General features: G+C 49.9%; 2 protein-coding genes across 6 annotated transcripts in view; both read left to right on the top strand.

The window, feature by feature from the left end:
- The window catches only part of ULK2 (unc-51 like autophagy activating kinase 2), a 40,270-nt gene extending 36,154 nt beyond the window's left edge, over nt 1–4,116 (top strand). Inside the window, exons 25-28 of the mRNA XM_040617720.1 lie at nt 516–634; nt 1,000–1,157; nt 2,041–2,176; nt 2,276–4,116. Coding sequence (XP_040473654.1) covers nt 516–634; nt 1,000–1,157; nt 2,041–2,176; nt 2,276–2,343 — 481 coding nt within the window. The 3' untranslated portion in view covers nt 2,344–4,116. The remainder of the gene's footprint in view (nt 1–515; nt 635–999; nt 1,158–2,040; nt 2,177–2,275) is intronic.
- Nucleotides 4,117–8,394: 4,278 nt separating this feature from the next.
- Nucleotides 8,395–17,182, top strand: LOC121099084 (aldehyde dehydrogenase family 3 member A2-like). 5 transcript variants are annotated; one of them, XM_040617761.1, is made up of 12 exons: nt 8,395–8,598; nt 9,480–9,653; nt 9,836–10,067; nt 10,169–10,254; nt 11,152–11,360; nt 11,519–11,636; nt 11,754–11,895; nt 12,088–12,254; nt 12,768–12,867; nt 13,765–14,000; nt 15,014–15,137; nt 15,459–17,182. In XM_040617761.1, exons 2-11 carry the CDS (start codon nt 9,492–9,494, stop codon nt 15,092–15,094), a joined length of 1,533 nt encoding a protein of 510 aa, XP_040473695.1. In that variant the 5' UTR covers nt 8,395–8,598; nt 9,480–9,491; the 3' UTR covers nt 15,095–15,137; nt 15,459–17,182. The 5 variants fall into 5 exon arrangements, with proteins under 5 accessions (XP_040473695.1, XP_040473667.1, XP_040473680.1 ...); XM_040617733.1 differs by having other exon boundaries at nt 8,466–8,598; nt 15,576–17,182; XM_040617753.1 differs by lacking the exon at nt 8,395–8,598 and adding an exon at nt 9,098–9,336.
- Nucleotides 17,183–17,866: the final 684 nt, after the last annotated feature.

Consider the following 17,866-nt stretch of genomic DNA (forward strand, 5'->3'; position numbering starts at 1 on the left):
CAAAATGAAAAGCAAGAAGTGTGAGAAATTTGGAGTGGTGGGAAAGGGCAGTTCCACTTCCTGCCTTCTTCCTGAAAAAACAACAACAACAACAAAAAAAAAAAAACCAACAAAAAAAAGCCCCCTGCAAAGTGTTTGCTTTTCACGACTGAGAATTCCAGGGCATAGGAAATGATGCAGCGAGAAAAGTACACCCAGTCGCTTGTGGTAAGATGTTGGCCTCAGGCAGTTAGTCCCCACAAATAAGCGTTGTTTTTTAAAATGTCTACATTAAAGCAGTTTGTATTTGCTGGTGCAGCTACTAGATGAGCAGATGTACTCTCAGCTCGTGACAGCGTGTTTGTGAAGGGAAGGGAGGGGGTGGAGTTGCATTTTAAACATCTGTCTTCCTTCGCTGCTGCTGGGTCCTGTGTAGGGTTGTGATTAAAAAATGGTGTCTGCCCATGGCTTGAATGTGTTTAAGAAAAGTGTTTTGATATATGTAATTACTTTTTCCCGCCCTTCCCTCTCCCTAGACAAGTAGAGCAGCTGGTGTTGTATATGAAAGCTGCCCAGTTACTAGCATCTTCTCTGCATCTTGCCAAAGCACAGGTCAAATCGGGGAAACTGAATCCATCCATTGCTGTTAAGCAAGGTAGGTGCAACGTAATCTTAATTTGTTTGGCTTGTGATTTTTCTTTGCTGATACATAACTCAAAAAGCTTAAGTTGCAACATTTGTTTGTTTTCTTCTGTACAAAAGAATTGTAGATATGTACAATTGCACAATTCTGATAGTAAACAAAGATACAGCTAGAAACTTAAGAAATGGGCAGTGGAAATTCCTTGATATATGTTTAATTCATAGAAGTGGCAGATTAAATAAACATTAAAAGCACAAGTTTAAACTGACTTTGCTAGTGCTGGGAAGAGCTGAACTTAGGGTATGTGGTTGGTTGGTGGTTGTTTTTTGGCTTTTGGTTGTGGGGTTTTTTTTAATTTCTTCTTACCTTTCTTCCAGTTGTGAAAAACCTGAATGAGAGATACAAATTCTGTATTGGCATGTGCAAGAAATTGACGGAAAAGTTGAATCGTTTCTTTTCAGACAAGCAAAGGTTCATTGATGAAATTAACAGTGTAACTGCAGAGAAACTGATCTACAGCTGTGCTGTAGAAATGGTAAGTCACACTTTTCCCCTAAATGATAGGACATTGAGATGAATTGCTTTGCTCTCTCACATACCTCTTCTACACAACCAGAAAGTGGAATGTACGTTTCCAGAATTCTGTTCGTGGTTATTTTGTCAGTCTTTCATTCTCTTTCCTGCCCTGCCTTAACTGTGGCTAAAGTTCCTGGCAGATACTGTTCTTCAGGGACATTTCCCCTACATCAGCACATTTGGTACATAAACACTAGGAAATGAACTCCTAAGCCACACAGCCCTGTCTGCTGAAGTCTCACCCAGTAAGGCTTACTAAAGCACAGAAGCAACACAAGTAGCTTCATCAATCTACCAGGTCAATTTGAAGAACATCAGCCTGTCCATATAAAGCAAAAATGGTAGCAAACATGTGGAAGCTTTTCCATGTAATTGATAAACTTTCTATCTGCCCTGGAGCAGATGCAGTAACCATATAGGCAACTTAACTGCTTTTTTGATGAGAGGGAAGTCTTTTTAACATAGGTGTCACACAAAAGAGACTGGCAAATATTGTACTTAAGCCAAATAATGCTCTAGTCCTGCACAATTAATTTGTTGCCTTTACAAGAGAATGTAGGCATAAGAACAAGCTTATTTATTCATATGTTGTTGTAACACCTGTAAACACAAAAGATCGAAAAGTGCTTTTATAGCTTATACATGCAGAATATCTTTATACAGCAGAGGCACTATATTGTCTCAGGCTTCGTTTTGTTGTCTTACAGTTATAAAAATAGACCAGCTAACTTGAGGCTCAAAAATAGTTTCTTGGTGACACTTTTATATCATTCATTTTGAATTTTTCATTTCATTACTCACTTAATGCAGTTTATGTAACTGAATCTCCTGAATGATTCCAGGTTCAGTCCGCGGCTCTGGATGAGATGTTTCAGCAAACTGAAGATATTACATATCGATACCACAAAGCAGCCTTACTGCTGGAAGGACTGACTAAAATACTGCAAGACCCTGCAGATATAGAAAACGTACACAAGTGTAAGTTTATGTTGAATAATGAAAATACCGAAAAGTACATTAAACTAATGCATTGTAAAATAACACTGAAGTCATCACCTGTTTTTTACCTCTCTGCAGATAAATCTAGCATCGAGCGAAGGCTTTCTGCACTTTGCTACAGCACAGTGGCTGTATATGAGCAGTAGGAATATCCCAAGGACCAGATGGTGTGAACATAAGGGACCACATCAGTGATACTGCACTTTTTTCACTACAGCTTAATTGTTGTCCTTGTTCTGCCCCACATGGAAGATGATTCTGACATTTCTGTGGTGACTACCAAAGAAGCAGCAGCATATTCAAAGAGGAGAAATTCCAAAAGTACACTTGCCTTACCAATCCAGCAGCTCCTTTTTCTTCCTAGCAACAGAATTTAGAAGAATCTCTCTTCACATTTCAAACTGATCCTTGTACGTGCGCTTTGAACTTGAATGATTAGGGGTTGTGTTTTTTCCTCACAAGGTTTGTAGAGAGTGGATCCTTCTGCATCAGGTACAAAAGGACATTTCCCTCAGAAGATTCCCTCAAAAGTTCGTGAAAAATATTTTTAAGTTGTCCGTAAAATGTGGCAGAGTGAATTTGGGAAACCCTTAATCATGTGTAAGTGCTGTTTGAAGCTTTCGGGGCTAAGCTGGCTTGTGTCGGAGCTCACATGTTGTAAACATGGCTTGGCTTGTCATATGAAGGGATGGTGAGAAAGCCCTTTTACACGGGGGAAAGATGGATAGAAGAAATCGTGCTTCATCTGTGCAGAATCCCCCGTGGGTTTTCAGCTGATGTGGATGCAATTTGATGATCTTCTTCCAAAATATTTTGTTTTGCACTAATTTACTAAAGTAACTGTATATTCATTTTTGAAGAACTGTATTAAAAAAAATTAGAGAAAGAAGGCACAATGGACTTGGCTGAATTTCATTTCAGTGTACATAAAATTCTTTTCAGAATTTCAAATGTAGCTTCTAGAAGACTTTCAAACAAGCTGTAAAAACTTGTATTCATGTGAACCTTTCCATTTTATACCTATTTGTCTAATACTTGAGTAACTACTGCTCTGGACTTTCTCAGTAATAGCAATGTTGAGTTGCTGGTTGTTTGCTTTTTATATAGATTTGGTTGCATCTTCTGTTGTGCATGCGGTATGTGCATTAATGCCTGCAGTCTCTAGGGGTGTCATGACAGTTCTCTGTGGTTTGTTTCTTGGGCAGTATTACAATAAATAGTGTAAACTGAAAGGTTCTGCAAGGAACCATGCAAAACCAGAAAATAATACTGGGTTTTGAGATGCTGATAAATTGGTGTAGAGTGTCTACATACAGTGTGTGAAAAAGTCAGGATTATTTTGTGTGCATTTTGGGGGAGAGGTGGGAAGCTTCATTTAGCCTTATAGGCGTTATCATTTCAAGCATCCCATGAGATCATCAGGACAGCGATTTGCAAAGTATTTAGGCAGATCAGCTTCTCTGGAACTGGTTCCTATACTTTATTTTTGGGACTATTTTTGTTACTCAACTGCTTGAATACTTGAATAAACCATTCTCCAGGACAAAATCATTTTAATCCTCTTAAACACAGTGGTCTGAACTATTTGACAAAGTTGTACAGGGCTTACACATCAAAATATTGTTTCAGTGTTTGGATAACCATGTGTTTCTTTTACTTTGACAGAGTAATGTACTTTTTACCTTATTTATCTGTATGAAATTCCAACAGTTAATTTGAAAGTGTTTGTTTATATAATGTTTGTATTTTTAGGTCTTTAATACGGTGTTTCTACCTCTCCTTTGTAATTGCATGCATTATTCTTGAAACTAGGTAATAACTCACTGAACTGTTGCGTAATAGCCTTTTTATTATGGCCTGTATAAATGTATATTAAGGTAAAAATAAATACTGACACTAGAAGTGTTTCTATGGTAAAACCAAGTTCCTGTGTCTCTGTAACCAAAGGCCAAGGGTGTTAACTTTTAAAAAAGTCTGTACTTGGCTGGTTGAACTGGCTGCTGAGTATTTCCCTCAGCACTTGGATGTGCCACCAGGGCAGGATAGGGCAACTTGCTTGAGTTTGTTATCTCCGAATGGCTCTGGTACAAAGTGTCCCCGAGTGTGTTTTCTCTTGCTTTAGGAAAACAATTTACCCTGCTTGCCTTTTTTTTTTTTTTTTTTTTTTGGGTTTTTTTTTTTTTTTTTTTTTTTTTTTTTTTTTAGAACTTGGATTTGAAGATAAATATGCTAAGTAGGTCCCTGGGTAACAGCTGTATGTTCTTTCAACAAGGTGCTTATTTGTTGCCGCTAGCAAAGAGGAGCTGTCTGCGTTGCCAAAACAGCATATACAGAGCTAATTGACAAAAACTGGCAGTAAGTCACAGCTTCTATCCAAACTTTACGAAAAATAGGCTTTGTCCACCTTAGCTAATATCCTCTCACCAGCTGAGGTGTGCAGTGGTAGGTGGTGTGGGGTTGTTGTATTTTTTAGTTGTACTATCAAATTTTTCCCAATTTATTGTTTAGAAAATGAGCCCTACACTTGTGACTGGCACATAAAGAGGATGAGGAAGGAGTGAGCTGGGATTGCTAATGATACGCCTGAACACGAATCTAGGAACAAAGCAAAAGCCTTAATGCACAAGTCTAGGAGATAGGCAGCTTTTCCCAGGAACTCACTGGTTTTTGTTGGTTTTCTTTTTTATTTTTTTCCAGGATTCAAGCTCATTCTCCTTCCACTCTTGCCAGCAAGACAACAGCTGCACAAACAGGAGGAGAAGAAAAGGGCTATTCTTGTTTGCTGATTTCAGGAGGAGGAGACCAATGTTCATGGCCTGTCTTTCCGCATAAACTCATTCTGCAAAGATCCTGAAGCTGTCCTCTGTCTTCACATCTCCGCACTGAACAGCAGGTGCTTGTTTCTACCAAATGGGGTGGGGGGTGGGTGGGGGTTCTGCCTTTGAAAGATAGGACTTGAAAGGAGATATTTGATGTGCTTTTCTAGTTCAGCGCTCTAGCATCTGCTCAACACCATGTTCCATACTTGGTCTGCTCTCTCCATAGCGTATGATGTTGACTAAGGAATCTAAACCACATTTTGATTCTGACATTTGCTGCTTTTTATAAGCAAGAAGTTGAACTCCCAGCCCTTCCTCTGATACAGAGAGCAAAAAACCCAAATTATTCTGAAAAGCGTTTTTCAGTTGAGAGGTGCGAGTTGTCCCTGGGACTCGCTGGGTTCTGCGTAGTTCTTGTTACTTTCTTGTACAGCGATGCCAAGGTATCACCATCGTCACCTCTGGGTTCAGAGGCAGTAGCTGTTGTGACCCACCGGTGGCACAGCACTGTGAAGTGCACAGCCCAGCCGCACCAAAAAGGGAAGCTGTTTTTTCAGCTGGAGCAAGTGAAGCTGGATACCACAGTTTCCAAAGCTTGTTTTCGGCTTTGAAATTCAGATAGGCTGGCTTGTGACCTGCCTTGTGACCTGCCTCCTTTTTGATTCCTTCTCTCTTGGTCTTTTTGCATGTTTTTTTAAAAAGTTTTGATCCTTTGACACTTTTTCTGCTCTGAACTCTGCTTGCTACTATCTTTTTTGACTATCCAGGATGCCTTTAAGTCTTCAAGTAAATCTTTTATCCTGAACTTCCCTGTCTAACCTGAGCCATAGCCCAGGGTGGTGTTTTAAAAAGTGCCCGCACAGCTCCTCCTTTCTGTAGCTCAGTGAAGTATATCTCGGTCACCCCTCTTCTGAGGTCTTTAAGTCAGCTGGAGCCCAGTCTAACTAAGTCTTGGCACTGCTTCTTGGGACAAACACCTTTTCAATAGGCTTTTGTATGTGGCAGGCTCCCCCCTCCTCTTTGGCTGAAAGCAAACTAAGTGCCAGCAGTGCTGTTGAGTCTTGTTGCAGTCTTTGTGCCAATCATTTTCATTGTTTCTTTGTGTCGCTTTCACATTTTCCATGGCCCCAGCTATGTCTACAATGCAGCCCACAGACCATGGTTCTGTACTACACAGTATCTTGTTCTTGCAAATGTGAGATCAGCCACAGCTTTCAAAACAAGTGATGCCATAAATGAACTGAGCTGCATTTATTCGTGTATGTTCCTTAAAACCTCTCCCTGTTGTTAATCTTCTGTACCCGCTTTTATGATTGAGTGCTGTTTGGGCTTCTGTATCTGCCCATCTTGTGCCACTGGCCGGATTGTGTGACTTTTAGAAAACACTTGGAACTCAAGACAAGGTAAATGTTTCAGCAGAAATTGAGGATTGTCAGCTTAGCTAAAAACTTTCATGTTCTGCGAGCGTGGTGTGCAAGCTAAAAAACCATTTATTGATTAGCTGTGTTACTGGGTGGACCCCTGAAACCAAATACTGCACAGCTTATCTTCTAAACCAAAGTCCTCCTTCCCCAGGCTCTGCTGGATGCTTTTGAGAGCAGGGCGAGGCACACAAAGGCATGCTCCCCAGGCCCAGCGCAGGGCTGGGATCCTGTCTCACCGCGGTGCCTTGCTATAATTGACGCCAAGAGCAAGGGGTCATGAGGAATGGGGGGGAGAGGGGAGTGCCCAGCTCAGCTTCTCAATAAAATGTCTCTTGTCTCTTGCTGCTGTATGTCTAGCCCTGGGGATTAGAGCCCCTGTAGCACTGCTTACCTCCTGATTCCTCTGGAGTTCAGTTACTTTCCCATAAATAGTTCCCTCCTTTATTGTTTCTTAGTGACTGAATAAAAATAGAAAATCCTGTCAGCTCCTAGGCGTGGGGAGCATGCTGCAGGCCATGCGTTTCATTGGGTGCTGCCTGGGGTATTCTTCCATCTCACTCAAGATCCCCCACTTCCCTGAGATCCACGTGTCTCACCCAGCCGCTCCAGGGAGACTCAACCAATATTTTGCAAAGCTTAAAACGCCCTCGGCCTTTTTTGCAGTCTGTAATTGGCTAAAAGATGTCCCTGACAAGGACCGAAAGGGACCGTCCCCCAGCACGCTGCTGCTGTCTCATTTCTGCGAATACCGAGGAGCCTGAAGGCCAGGATTCTGCGCAAGTGTGGCACGGTACCAGTCTGCTGACCGACGGGATGACCTGGGAGCTGGGACATTTGCCTCCTGTGTGCGATGCCAAGTACAAGCTATGGCAGAAAACCCTCAGGCTGAAGGATGAGAATTTTACCGGATCTGGAGAATGGCCACTCTGGAAAACAGGTAAATACCTACCTCCCTGCTCCTGCAGACATCCCTTGATGGGTGCGCTGCCTGCAGAGGGTGCATTGCAGCATTTCCCCCACGCACAATGTAATGCTCTACGCCAAGAGCTCAAAGACTTACTCTGATTGCAGCAGCATTAATTCCTTATCTAATTTTCCTCAGACCTCCAAACAGCACAGTGCCTGGACAGAGCTCCAACCTGCCCTGCCTGCAAGGATGCTAACAGGATCAAGGAGAGCGTGTTTGCATCAGGTAATGCTCCTGGGAGGAACATTCCCACTTCTCCTACCCATGTTTTCCTGAATGCAACCCCAGCTCCTTTTCATCTATCACAGTGCCCCATCGAGCCCAGCCTGTTTTTCTTTCACATGTTGCTCCCTGCATGCAACTATTGGCAGTTGCTCTTGTCATTCTTTTCCACGGCAGACTGTTTACTGCTGAGATTCGTGCAATAGCTTGTGAAATGTTCACATGCTGGCTGAGCCACAGCCCACGAACGGTTAGTGAAGCCAACTGACTTCACGAAAGCCAAGCTTTGTGATTGGGGGGGTGGAGTCGTGGCTCAGGTGCAGCCTGCTGAGCTGGAGGGACCCCCAGCCTCCCAGAGCCAGGCTGATCTGGGAAAATGACATGAAACTGGGGGAAAACGTGGGCTCCACACTAGCCCCATCTCCTGGACACCAGCACCCAGCTGCCAGCCCTGCGCTTTTGGTGCTGGGCAGGGCTTCAGCTGGGTGTAGTTTCAGCTGAGGAGCATCAGCAATAACTGGCCTGTGGATGTCAGAAATGGTAGTGCGTACAACCCAGGAGTAACTTGCAAATACTCCCCTTGCATTTCTTAGAACAAGTTGTGGTGGCACTATTTTTAACTAGAATAAGCCCAGCCTTGTATCAGCTCCTTTCCCTGCTTTTTTGGCTCGTTTCCCATGCGAGTGCTGTATCAAGGTTAATTCAACTGTCCTGTCCAGGCTATTCCTGGTGCCTGCTTTGCCTCCTACAACCCACCACCTGCGTTTTCAGCGCTTGCTGCCTGGTTTGCCTTGACTGCCTGCCCCCTCGCTCCCAGCTGGGCAGGAGGCTGCTGGCAGGGCGCTGCTAGCCACCCCTTCACCAGCACCAGCCACCCCTTCACCAGCACCTCCGCTCCAAAAAGCCACCCCGAGCCAAGGCGCACATCGAGTTCCCGCAGCATTTCCTCCGCAGAGCAGAAGCGAAGAGGTAAAGCCGCCCCGTACCCCCGTACCCCCTGCCCTCCTGGGATGGCAAACCCATGGTGGGCTTGGCCCCCTACCCCGCGCCTGCCACCATTTCACAGCCTGCGGGACACAGGCAGGGCCAGAGCTGGGAGCCCACGGCCGGTGGTGGGTGTGTGCAGGGGGTGGGGTGGGGGCTGTGCGGGGTGGGGGGGCTGTGTCGGGGGTGGGTAGGGTGCTGTCGGGGTGTGGGTGCTGTGCCGGGGTGTGTGTGACGTGTCTCCGCGGCCTCACTAACCTCCCGCCTGCAGCTGAGGGCCGCTGCCCCCCCCCCCGCGGGGCGCTACCGGCAGCGCGGACAGGCCCGGGCTAGGGGACGCGCGCCGGCCAGCCGCTTCTGCGCCCGGCGAGGGGGCGTGGCCTCGCGGCCTCTCCCATTCCGCCGCCGGGGGGGGGGTGTACGGCGCCGTCACGTGAGCGGAAGGCGGGCGCGGCTGACGGGACGGGACCCCGGGGGCTGCGGGGCCCTTCCGTGGGAGGGGGGAGGCCCGGCGGGACGGGGTCGCCTTGGCGGCTTGGCGCTCCGGGGCTGCTCGGAGGGGCCGTGCCGCCCTCGGGGACCCCGCGGCCGCCGTGCTTCGCTGGGCGGTGAGGGGGGCCGGGCCGCGGGGAAGGGCCGCCTCCCCCGTGCCTGCGAGCCGCCCCCGGGCTCCTGCGCGACCTGCCCTCAGTCGCCCACGGCAGCGTGTACAGCACCGGAGAGGTACGGCAGGGTGGGGCCCGGGCGCGGTGTCGGCCTTGCGGGTGGGGTGGGGGCTGCCGGTGGGAGCGTGTCCGGTGCCGGTGCGAAGAGCCAGTTCCCAGCGGTAGCGGCGGCGGGCCGGGCCCGGCCGCTGTCCCCTGCAGCCCCGAGCAGCCATGGAGCGGATGCAGCAGGTCGTCGCCCGGGCCAGAGGCGCCTTCAACTCGGGCCGGTGCCGCTCGCTGGAGTTCCGGCTGCAGCAGCTGAAGGCCCTGGAGCGGATGGTGCGGGAGAAGGAGAAGGAGATCCTGGCAGCCATCAAGGCGGATCTGCACAAGGTGGGGGTCGCGGGGTGCTCCCTTGAGCCGCGCCTGGGCGGTGGGCGGCCCTGGGGGAGTCGGGCCCCCCGAGGGCCGCCTTGGCCGCTCCGGGTGGCTTTAGCCGATGGCCCCCGTGGTGCCGGGTGACTTGGCTGTGCCTCCCCTTGGCCGTCCCCTCTCCAGGCTCCCTGTCGTTGCAGTGTGGGCACAACGCGTACAGCCACGAGATCCTGGGCGTGCTGGGGGAGCTGGCCCTGACCATGGACAAGCTGCCGTCCTGGGCAGCCCCTCGGCCTGTGAAGAAGAACCTGCTGACGATGCGGGACGAGGCTTACATCTGCCCCGAGCCGCTGGGGGTGGTGCTGATCATCGGGGCCTGGAACTACCCCTTTGTGCTGGTGATGCAGCCTCTGATCGGGGCCATCGCAGCAGGTGGGCACCCAGCGCAGCCCCTGTCCCCCGCGGGGCCCTGGGTGGGCGCTGCGGGAGGGGAGCGCGGGGGGCTCAGTGGCCGCGCTGCCTTTGTCTTGCAGGCAATGCGGTGGTGGTGAAGCCCTCGGAGATCAGCGAGAACACGGCTCAGCTGGTGGCTGATCTTCTCCCCCAGTACCTTGACCGGGTGAGTGTGGTCCTGTGCCTAATGTGATTATCTTGGTGCCTAATGTGATTATCTTGAGGAAATACCTGTCCTGCTTTCAGACGGCTCCTGCAGGTTAGGGTTATATCAGTTGCCCACTCTCTCCAAAGGGGCGTAAGCAGGAGGTGCAGGAAGGGTTGAATTACTCTTAAAGTACAAAGGTATGTTGACATGTTCTTGCATTTGTGTAACCTAATGTGCCTACATAACGTTGCTGCAACGTGACAGCCTTTTTGACATTCATGACTGTGTAGAGGCGTGTATGTACTTCTCAATGCAGTAGCTGCACTTTTGGACGCTGTGCTGGGGATTTCCCCAGGTAAGCACAAGTTTGCGCTGGATGCTGGCTGTGCCTGGCTTTTCCTGACAATTGGGTGCCATTTGCTCAGCGATGGTACATCCTGGGGTTTTGTGTCCTGCCGAAACACTCTCAGTGGGACATGATGTTTGTCCTCCGCTTTTCTGGCAGTTCTGACATCTGTTACACTGTGTTGCTGAGACAGGCTGTGGCTATGACAGCATGCCCCCCCTGTGAAATCTCCCCCCAGGCGTTAGTGCTTTCTCTAGTCAGGGGGCGAGAGCTGTGGAAGGAAACAGCCCTCGGGAGAGCCCAGTAGCCATATGTGTCCTAGGTCTTCATGTGTGAGAGCAGCTCTGCAGCCTGACTCTGCCTGGCCTCAGCCTCCATTTCTTTTAGTTCACGTGGTACAAAGTGGCAAGTGAAACTCATTGCAGGGGATGGACCAGGGCTTGTCTCTTCTGTCACTGTCTTTTGTCTAGATCATAACATAGCTCACCAGTGAGTCTGCCCCATGCAGAGCTGCTGCCTTGATACATGTCCGTGTAATCAAGGTAACTATGAAGCTCTTTGCCCCGCAGGAGCTGTACCCTGTGGTCACTGGGGGAGTACCTGAGACGACAGAGCTGCTGACCCAGAGGTTCGACCACATCCTCTACACTGGCAACTCCGCAGTGGGCAAGATCGTGATGGCAGCGGCCGCCAAGCACCTGACGCCCGTCACCCTGGAGCTGGGCGGGAAGAGCCCCTGCTACATCGACAAGGACTGTGACCTGGCCGTCGCCTGCAGGTCGGGCTGTTGGAGCCCTTGGCAGGGTCCCAGCAGTGGGGCAGGTGGAAGCCTCTGGGCCGTTGTTCGCGCAGCGTGGCGTCGCTCGGGCACGATGGGCCGGACTGTGGGGTCTGGCAGGGACTGATCGTGGAGAAACCCTCTCCCTTTCCCTGCAGGCGCATAACGTGGGGGAAGTACATGAACTGCGGGCAAACGTGCATCGCCCCAGACTACATCCTGTGCGACCCGTCCATCCAGAGCAAGGTGGTGGAGAACATCAAGGCGACTCTGCAGGTGAGCTGAGCTCATGCCGCGGGAGTTGTGCCCGTTACAGCGCAGGTCCGAGCTCCTGGGGCTGTGGCTGTTGTGAAGGGCTGCTGAGCGCTTTGGTTCTGCTGTGCCCTTTGGCAGGAGTTCTACGGGGAAGACGTGAAGTCATCTCCGGATTACGAAAGGATCATCAACAAGCGTCACTTCAGGAGGGTCCTGGGCCTGTTGGAAGGGCAGAAGATCGCTCACGGGGGAGAGGCTGACGAGGCCTCGTGCTTCATAGGTGCTTCTGGCAGCGGCTGGGGAGGTGGAGGGTGGGACCTTCTGCTGCGGTAGCGGGTGCCTTGTGGGGGCTGCGTGTGTCTGCAGCTTGCCTGGAGTGCGTTGCACGCAGGCAGTGCTCAGGACGAGGTCCTGCGATGAACCATGTCTTCTGTCCTGCTCACGCCATCTCCCACCCTCATGTTTACCCCAGCACCAACTATTCTCACCGATGTTTCTCCGGAGTCCAAGGTGATGGAGGAGGAAATCTTTGGACCGGTCCTCCCCATTCTGACAGTGAGGAGCGTAGAGGAAGCCATTGAGTTCATCAACCGTCGGGAGAAGCCCCTTGCCCTGTATGTCTTCTCCAACAATAAGAAGGTGGGTCTGGGCTGTGCTGCCCCGTGGAGCTGTGTCTGTGCCGTATGATCCCGAAGGTGGCCGGTCCCAGGCTCGGCTGCCCGCAGGGTCCGTGTCAGCTCCTCTTTGTGTGCGAATCGCCGCGTTTGGCTCAGGGGGGCCGTGAGTGTCCCCAGGGCTGCTGGGGGCTCCCAGGCTCCTGCTGAAGGACTCTGGGTTTGCCTGACTTTGTGAAATAGGATAAAAAGCTCCATTTCCTCTTTGGTGCCACATACTCTTTCATGATTAATTTTGTTACTTTTAATACGTTGCTAGGGAAGTGAGCTCTCAGGTTTCCATCTTTCACGTTCCTCCTCTGAACTTTCCCACTTTCCTTGAGTTAACATTGTGGGGAGAGGGCTTGTCAAAGCTGTTAGCCAGAGAAAATTATCACAATGGCCTGTTGGCTCGTAGCTCCCCTCCCGGTCGTGCTGTTACACAGTCTGGTGTCTTCTGAGCCCTTGCAATGTTTGTTTGTTTGTTTTCTTTTGCCAGTTAATCAAAAGAGTCATCTCGGAAACTTCCAGTGGGGGTGTTACTGGAAACGATGTCATCATGCACTTCTTCCTCTCAACCCTACCCTTTGGTGGTGTCGGTAAGTTACTGGAGCTCCGTAAGTGTTGTGACTTGCTGCATGGTGTAACCCAGGGAAGAGCCGCTATTGGTTTGTGTCTGGGTACTCCTGCACCTGTTACAGACAAGAAGTCTCTGTATAGCAGATCTCAATAATAAATTATGGGAGTACATTAGGACAGGGACCAAAAGGAAAAAACCTTTGGGGGTGTTTTTGGGAAGATTGAAACAGTTGGTGCAGACTAATGTGGAAGGTGTATTAAAAACATCGGTTGCAATTGGAGTGATCGGCAGTAATTGCAGGAGGAAGGGTAGGACTTCAGCTTGGGGAGAATTGGAAGAAGTTACACAACAGCCTGCAGGACCTTTGCAAAAGCAGGTTTGGGTGTTAGAGTACTCACAAGCCAACAGTGAACCGGCACTGTTTGCTGCTGCGAACAGCGTACATTGTCCTGGAATTGGAAAACAGAGGTGTATCCTGCAAAGCTCCTCTGAAACCCTTTCTCATACAGCACCAGTCAGATCTCGGAGCCTTAGCATGGTGCTTTGAGAGGGAGCTAAACCCAGGGGAGAGCTGGAGACAGCTCAGAGGCAGAGTGAGCAGTGCAGATAGGAACACAGCAAAATACTGGAGGGTGTGTAGTGAAAACAAGGTGAGGAAGAAGAGGGATGTAGCAGAGATGGATTTCTTAGAGACTGAGAAGTGCTTCAGAGAGGAAGGATCCCTTGTCCTGCAGGAAGACAGAGAAGTTGTGCCTTTAAACAGCAGTGAGGCAGATGCAGGGCAGGTAACATGCAGTGCAGCTGACAAGCAACTGAAATTTTCCTGTGCTGCTGCTTGCCCTGCTGGTGGCCTCAAGTGGCCGAAGGTTTGACTGCCGGAGCCTGTGGTGTGACCTGCCTGGGTTGTGTCCTTCAGGTAACAGCGGGATGGGAGCCTACCACGGCAAGCACAGCTTTGAGACCTTCTCCCACCGCCGTGCCTGCTTGATCAAGGACCTGAAGATGGAGGGTACGAACAAGCTCCGATACCCACCCAGCAGCCAGAAGAAGGTGGATTGGGCCAAGTTCTTCCTCCTGAAGCGGTTTAACACGGGCCGAGCGGGACTGGTCATCTTGGCCCTGCTGGGGATTGTGGCAGCGGTGATCATAAAGGTGAGCTTTGGGTCTTTGCCATCTATGTGAGTGCATGTGCAATTCGTCTGATCTTCTGCAAGCTCATTCTTTGCAACTGCAGCCCTTTCTTGGAGCCTGGCCTGTTTTTTCTGTCTTGAGACTTACGATACCTGGCAACCTGAAATTATCAAGATCTGCTTCTCACTCTTGCAAGTGGTATCTAGAATAGGAATGTCCTCAGAGAGATCTCCTAGGCTGCTGTACTATTTATTGCTCTGCCTTGGTAGGTGACGCCCACGAGAAGCTTCCTTCAGAGGCAGAGGTTGGTACCTTTTGGACAGGTTAGGAGTGGTTTCAATTCCAGGGCTTTCTTCAGCAGTGTTGTAAGCTGCTCCACAGCCCAGCCTGGTCAGCTGCAGTTTTGTGCTATAGTGCCCTGGGGAGGGGCGGCTCTGTCCGAAAGCCTACATTTCCAACGAGCTCCTCTTCCCTGCCCAGCTGCAGCCCCCATCTGACCTTAGCTCAGTTATTTCCATTTCCTCCCCTGTTTCTGGCTGGGTAGTGCAGAAGGATGGGATGTCCTTCCCTCCCTGCAGGAGGCAGAGGCCTGCTGGTGCTGGCTGTAGGACTCGAGATGCCTCCTGAGGTGGAGGGGTGAGAACTAAAACTCCCAAGTGTGAGCACAGCTGGTTCTCTGTGGCTGGCAGACTGGCTGCCCATGCTGGCTGCTCCTTGCAAGGCTCAAGTGGGCACCCCGGGGGCTTAGTAAGCCTAAGGGAGCAGCCACTGAAGGGACAGGAGATGGCAGGGTGGATCAGGACTCTGCCCTTCCGCGTCTTCTGTATTGTTACTGCTGCAAGGAGACATGCAGGAGCCCAACAAGCCAGGGAAAACAGCCTGCCTGCACATTTGGATCTAGGAGGAGGTGTAAGGGCCAACAACTGGCTCAGGCCTTGTAGCACCAGCCAGGGAGGCAGGCCCTGTCTAGGTGGATGCCTTCTCAGCGAAGGATGGAAACTCACGGCATCTTGAAATCATTTGGGTTTTCTCAGAATCACCAGTCTGTGCTGAAGAGAAAAGCCCTCTTGATTGTGCTGGCTGTTCAGAGGCTGGGCTGGCTCAGTGTGTGGTAAGGAGCAGCAGGTTTCAGAGCACTGCTGTGGCTGTCACAGTGAGGTAGGAGCCTTCTTCTTCTCCTGTGTGTAGATGTGGTTTGAGGTCGGGCAAAGCTTTGTTAGAGTAGTGAATGTGGGGCTTGGAGAAGGTTCCCACCAGAGCCAAAGCATGATGCTTTCCCTGGCAGTGCTGGGAGCTCATACAGCATCCAAGGTAACCAGTCAGTGCATGCTGAGGGGGCAGGAGGCAGGCTAGCTGGAAGCTGGGGAAGTCACCCTGAGTGAAAGGGGCTTTGCTTCAGGCTTGTTCTAGAAAGGGAATTGGGTTTTTTTTTTCAGCAAATCCTTCACAGGACGTTGGTGCTGTGTTTTGCTTTCACAGATGGTTTACTACTGAAGAGAGAAGGCGCCATGTGCAAGTCATATTCTGAGTGCTCGCTTTGTGTCTGTTTCCTTAAGCTGTGATGTAATTTTTTTCTTTTGTATTGGGTTATTTCAGTGAGCTGTCGAGCACACAGAGTAGTCTTTAGCGAGGCACTAACCGAGAGAAGGGTCGGACTCCTGCTAACTAAAAAACCATGCTGAAACAGAGGGACCAGTGGGTACAAGCTCTCAGGAGGACTGCGGAGCAAGACATACCAGTCCATACCTCCACCCCATGCCACGCAGAGCGCTGCTTCCAGGGATGCACACACTGTGTCTTGCACCAAAGTGCTTGCCTGCCTTCAGTGACAAACAGCAGCTGAAGTTTCAGCTGTGATTGCGCTGACAGCGTTTTCCCTGCAGTCTTCAGGATGTCTGTCTTCTGTTGTGCTCTGAACAACCACCCTCTGGGTGGTGAGTCTAGGAGAGGCTGTGCTGGCTGATGCATTTTGCCAGTAGTGATGGCTGTGAATAAACCTAGTGAGGTTCCCCTTGCCATTTATTTGAGGTGAAATATTCATGGATCTCTGCAAACCAGAATTGTTAACAGCTGGTCAGGGGATGCTGGCTGATGCCCTTTCTGGGGCTCTGGGTTTCATCATGTGCCTGTAACAATGATTTGACAGTTAAAAAATGACAAAGATGATACCTGCACTGCCTGTATCTTGCTGATAAAAGCATCTTATGCTTATACAAAAGCACTTTCAGAACTGTTTAGAGAAGTGGGAATCACAAAGTACCCTGTAGTGGGTTAGCCCACATGGGCATCTGAGCCCCACACAGCCACTTGTTCGCTCCCCCAGTGGGGTGGCGAGGAGAATTGGAGGGTAAAACTTGTAGGTTGAAATAAAGATAGTTTAATAGGTAAAGTGAAAGCTTGGTGTGTAAGCAAGCAGGTAGGGAATACATTCATTCCTTCCCCTCGGCAGGCAGATGTTCAGCCATCCCCAGGAAAGCAGGGCTTCATCACATGTAACAGTCACTTGGGAAGACAGATGCCATTAACCCCCCATGTCTGCCCCACCTTCCTCCTCTTTTATCAGCTTTTATCAGTGAGCACAATATCATATGGTCTGGAATATTCCTTTGGTCAGCTGGGGTCAGCTCTCCCAGCTGTGTCCTATACTTTTTGCCGACTCCAGCCTATGCGCTGGCGGGGTGGTGCGAGGGGACACCCTGATGCTGTGCAAGCACTGTTTGGCAACAGCTGAACCACAGGGGTGTTGCCAACACTGTTTTGGTCACAAATCCAAAACACAGTACCATCCTACTATGAAGAAATTTGGTGACTATGGTGAAAATTAACTTAATCCCAGCCAAAACCAGTACAAACCCATTCCTGGTCAGATTCCTCCAAGGGAAAACAATTACTGAACGAGAGTGTACTCCTTTGTGTTCGAGCTTCTGAGTCTGCTATAATCCTGCACTGGAAGATAATACAGGGCTTGTTGTAGCTTGGAGAGAGGATGCTGGAGAAATTTAAGGTGAAAGGACCTTAGAAATATGAATGTTTAAATAAGATAAATTTAAAAATTATTACTAAATGCAATTAATATAGAGCAGAAAATTATATTTACTGTGCAATAGTTAGGATTTCTTCATGTCTTGTGAAAATCCATGTGCTAAGCCTTTTTAATTATATGTTTTGCAAGTACTAAATAAACACTGAGAATTTAAATAATAGTCTGAGCATGGTAAGTCCTTGCAGTCTCCTGGAGAATCCTGCCTGTCCTCTGCCACTCCCACCTCTGGCCACAGCTTGGCTGAATGTCACACGTGTGTTGCAGGATGCCTCTGTCCTGGTACAGAAGCGCAGACCCTCAGCACAATGACGTCCCCGCTGGTGGGGAAGGACCCCCCAAAGCCCTGGCAGGGGAGCGCAGGCAGGCTGCTGAAGAGGCATCCGGAGCCAGGCAGGGCGTGTGGCAAGGCAGTGCTGGGACCTGTGGAGGAGCTGGACTGTTTCTCCTCCTGTCCTGTGCAAATCCATCCCTGGTTGCTTCCCACCTGCAGGCGCTGCCAGCCTGGGGTTTGCTCAGATGTGGACAGTAGCAGGGGCTGCGTTTGTTGGTTCCCGACAGCTGCTGTGGCAGATTGAAAGTGCTCCCTCAGCCTCTGCGCCCAGTGTGGCCAAAGCCATGTGGTCTCTCACAATCCCACCTGGGTGGCTGAGTCACTGCCCTGGCTGAACACTGCGATCCAGGGCTTCTGTGTTCACAGCATGAGGATATGTCTGGGTAAAGGGTGCCTTGTATCCAGCCAGAGCCCTGGACCCCAGCCAGCTGTCCTCTCGTGGGAGGAGAGAGCGCTCCGAGCCGTGTCAGGGGAAGGGCTTGTGCCTTGCTTGCACTTGCTGCAGGAGACTGG

This window comes from Falco naumanni, chromosome 1 (assembly GCF_017639655.2).
Source record: "Falco naumanni isolate bFalNau1 chromosome 1, bFalNau1.pat, whole genome shotgun sequence".
In the NCBI taxonomy this organism is placed as follows: domain Eukaryota; kingdom Metazoa; phylum Chordata; class Aves; order Falconiformes; family Falconidae; genus Falco; species Falco naumanni.

Bases quoted from the DNA above. Each gene is read 5' to 3' on its own strand.
- LOC121099084 (XM_040617761.1), top strand. From the start codon at position 9,492: ATGGAGCGGATGCAGCAGGTCGTCGCCCGGGCCAGAGGCGCCTTCAAC. The intron at 9,654-9,835 runs GTGGGGGTCGCG...CTGTCGTTGCAG, and splicing joins TCAAGGCGGATCTGCACAAG to TGTGGGCACAACGCGTACAG. The intron at 12,255-12,767 runs GTGGGTCTGGGC...TTCTTTTGCCAG, and splicing joins TCTTCTCCAACAATAAGAAG to TTAATCAAAAGAGTCATCTC.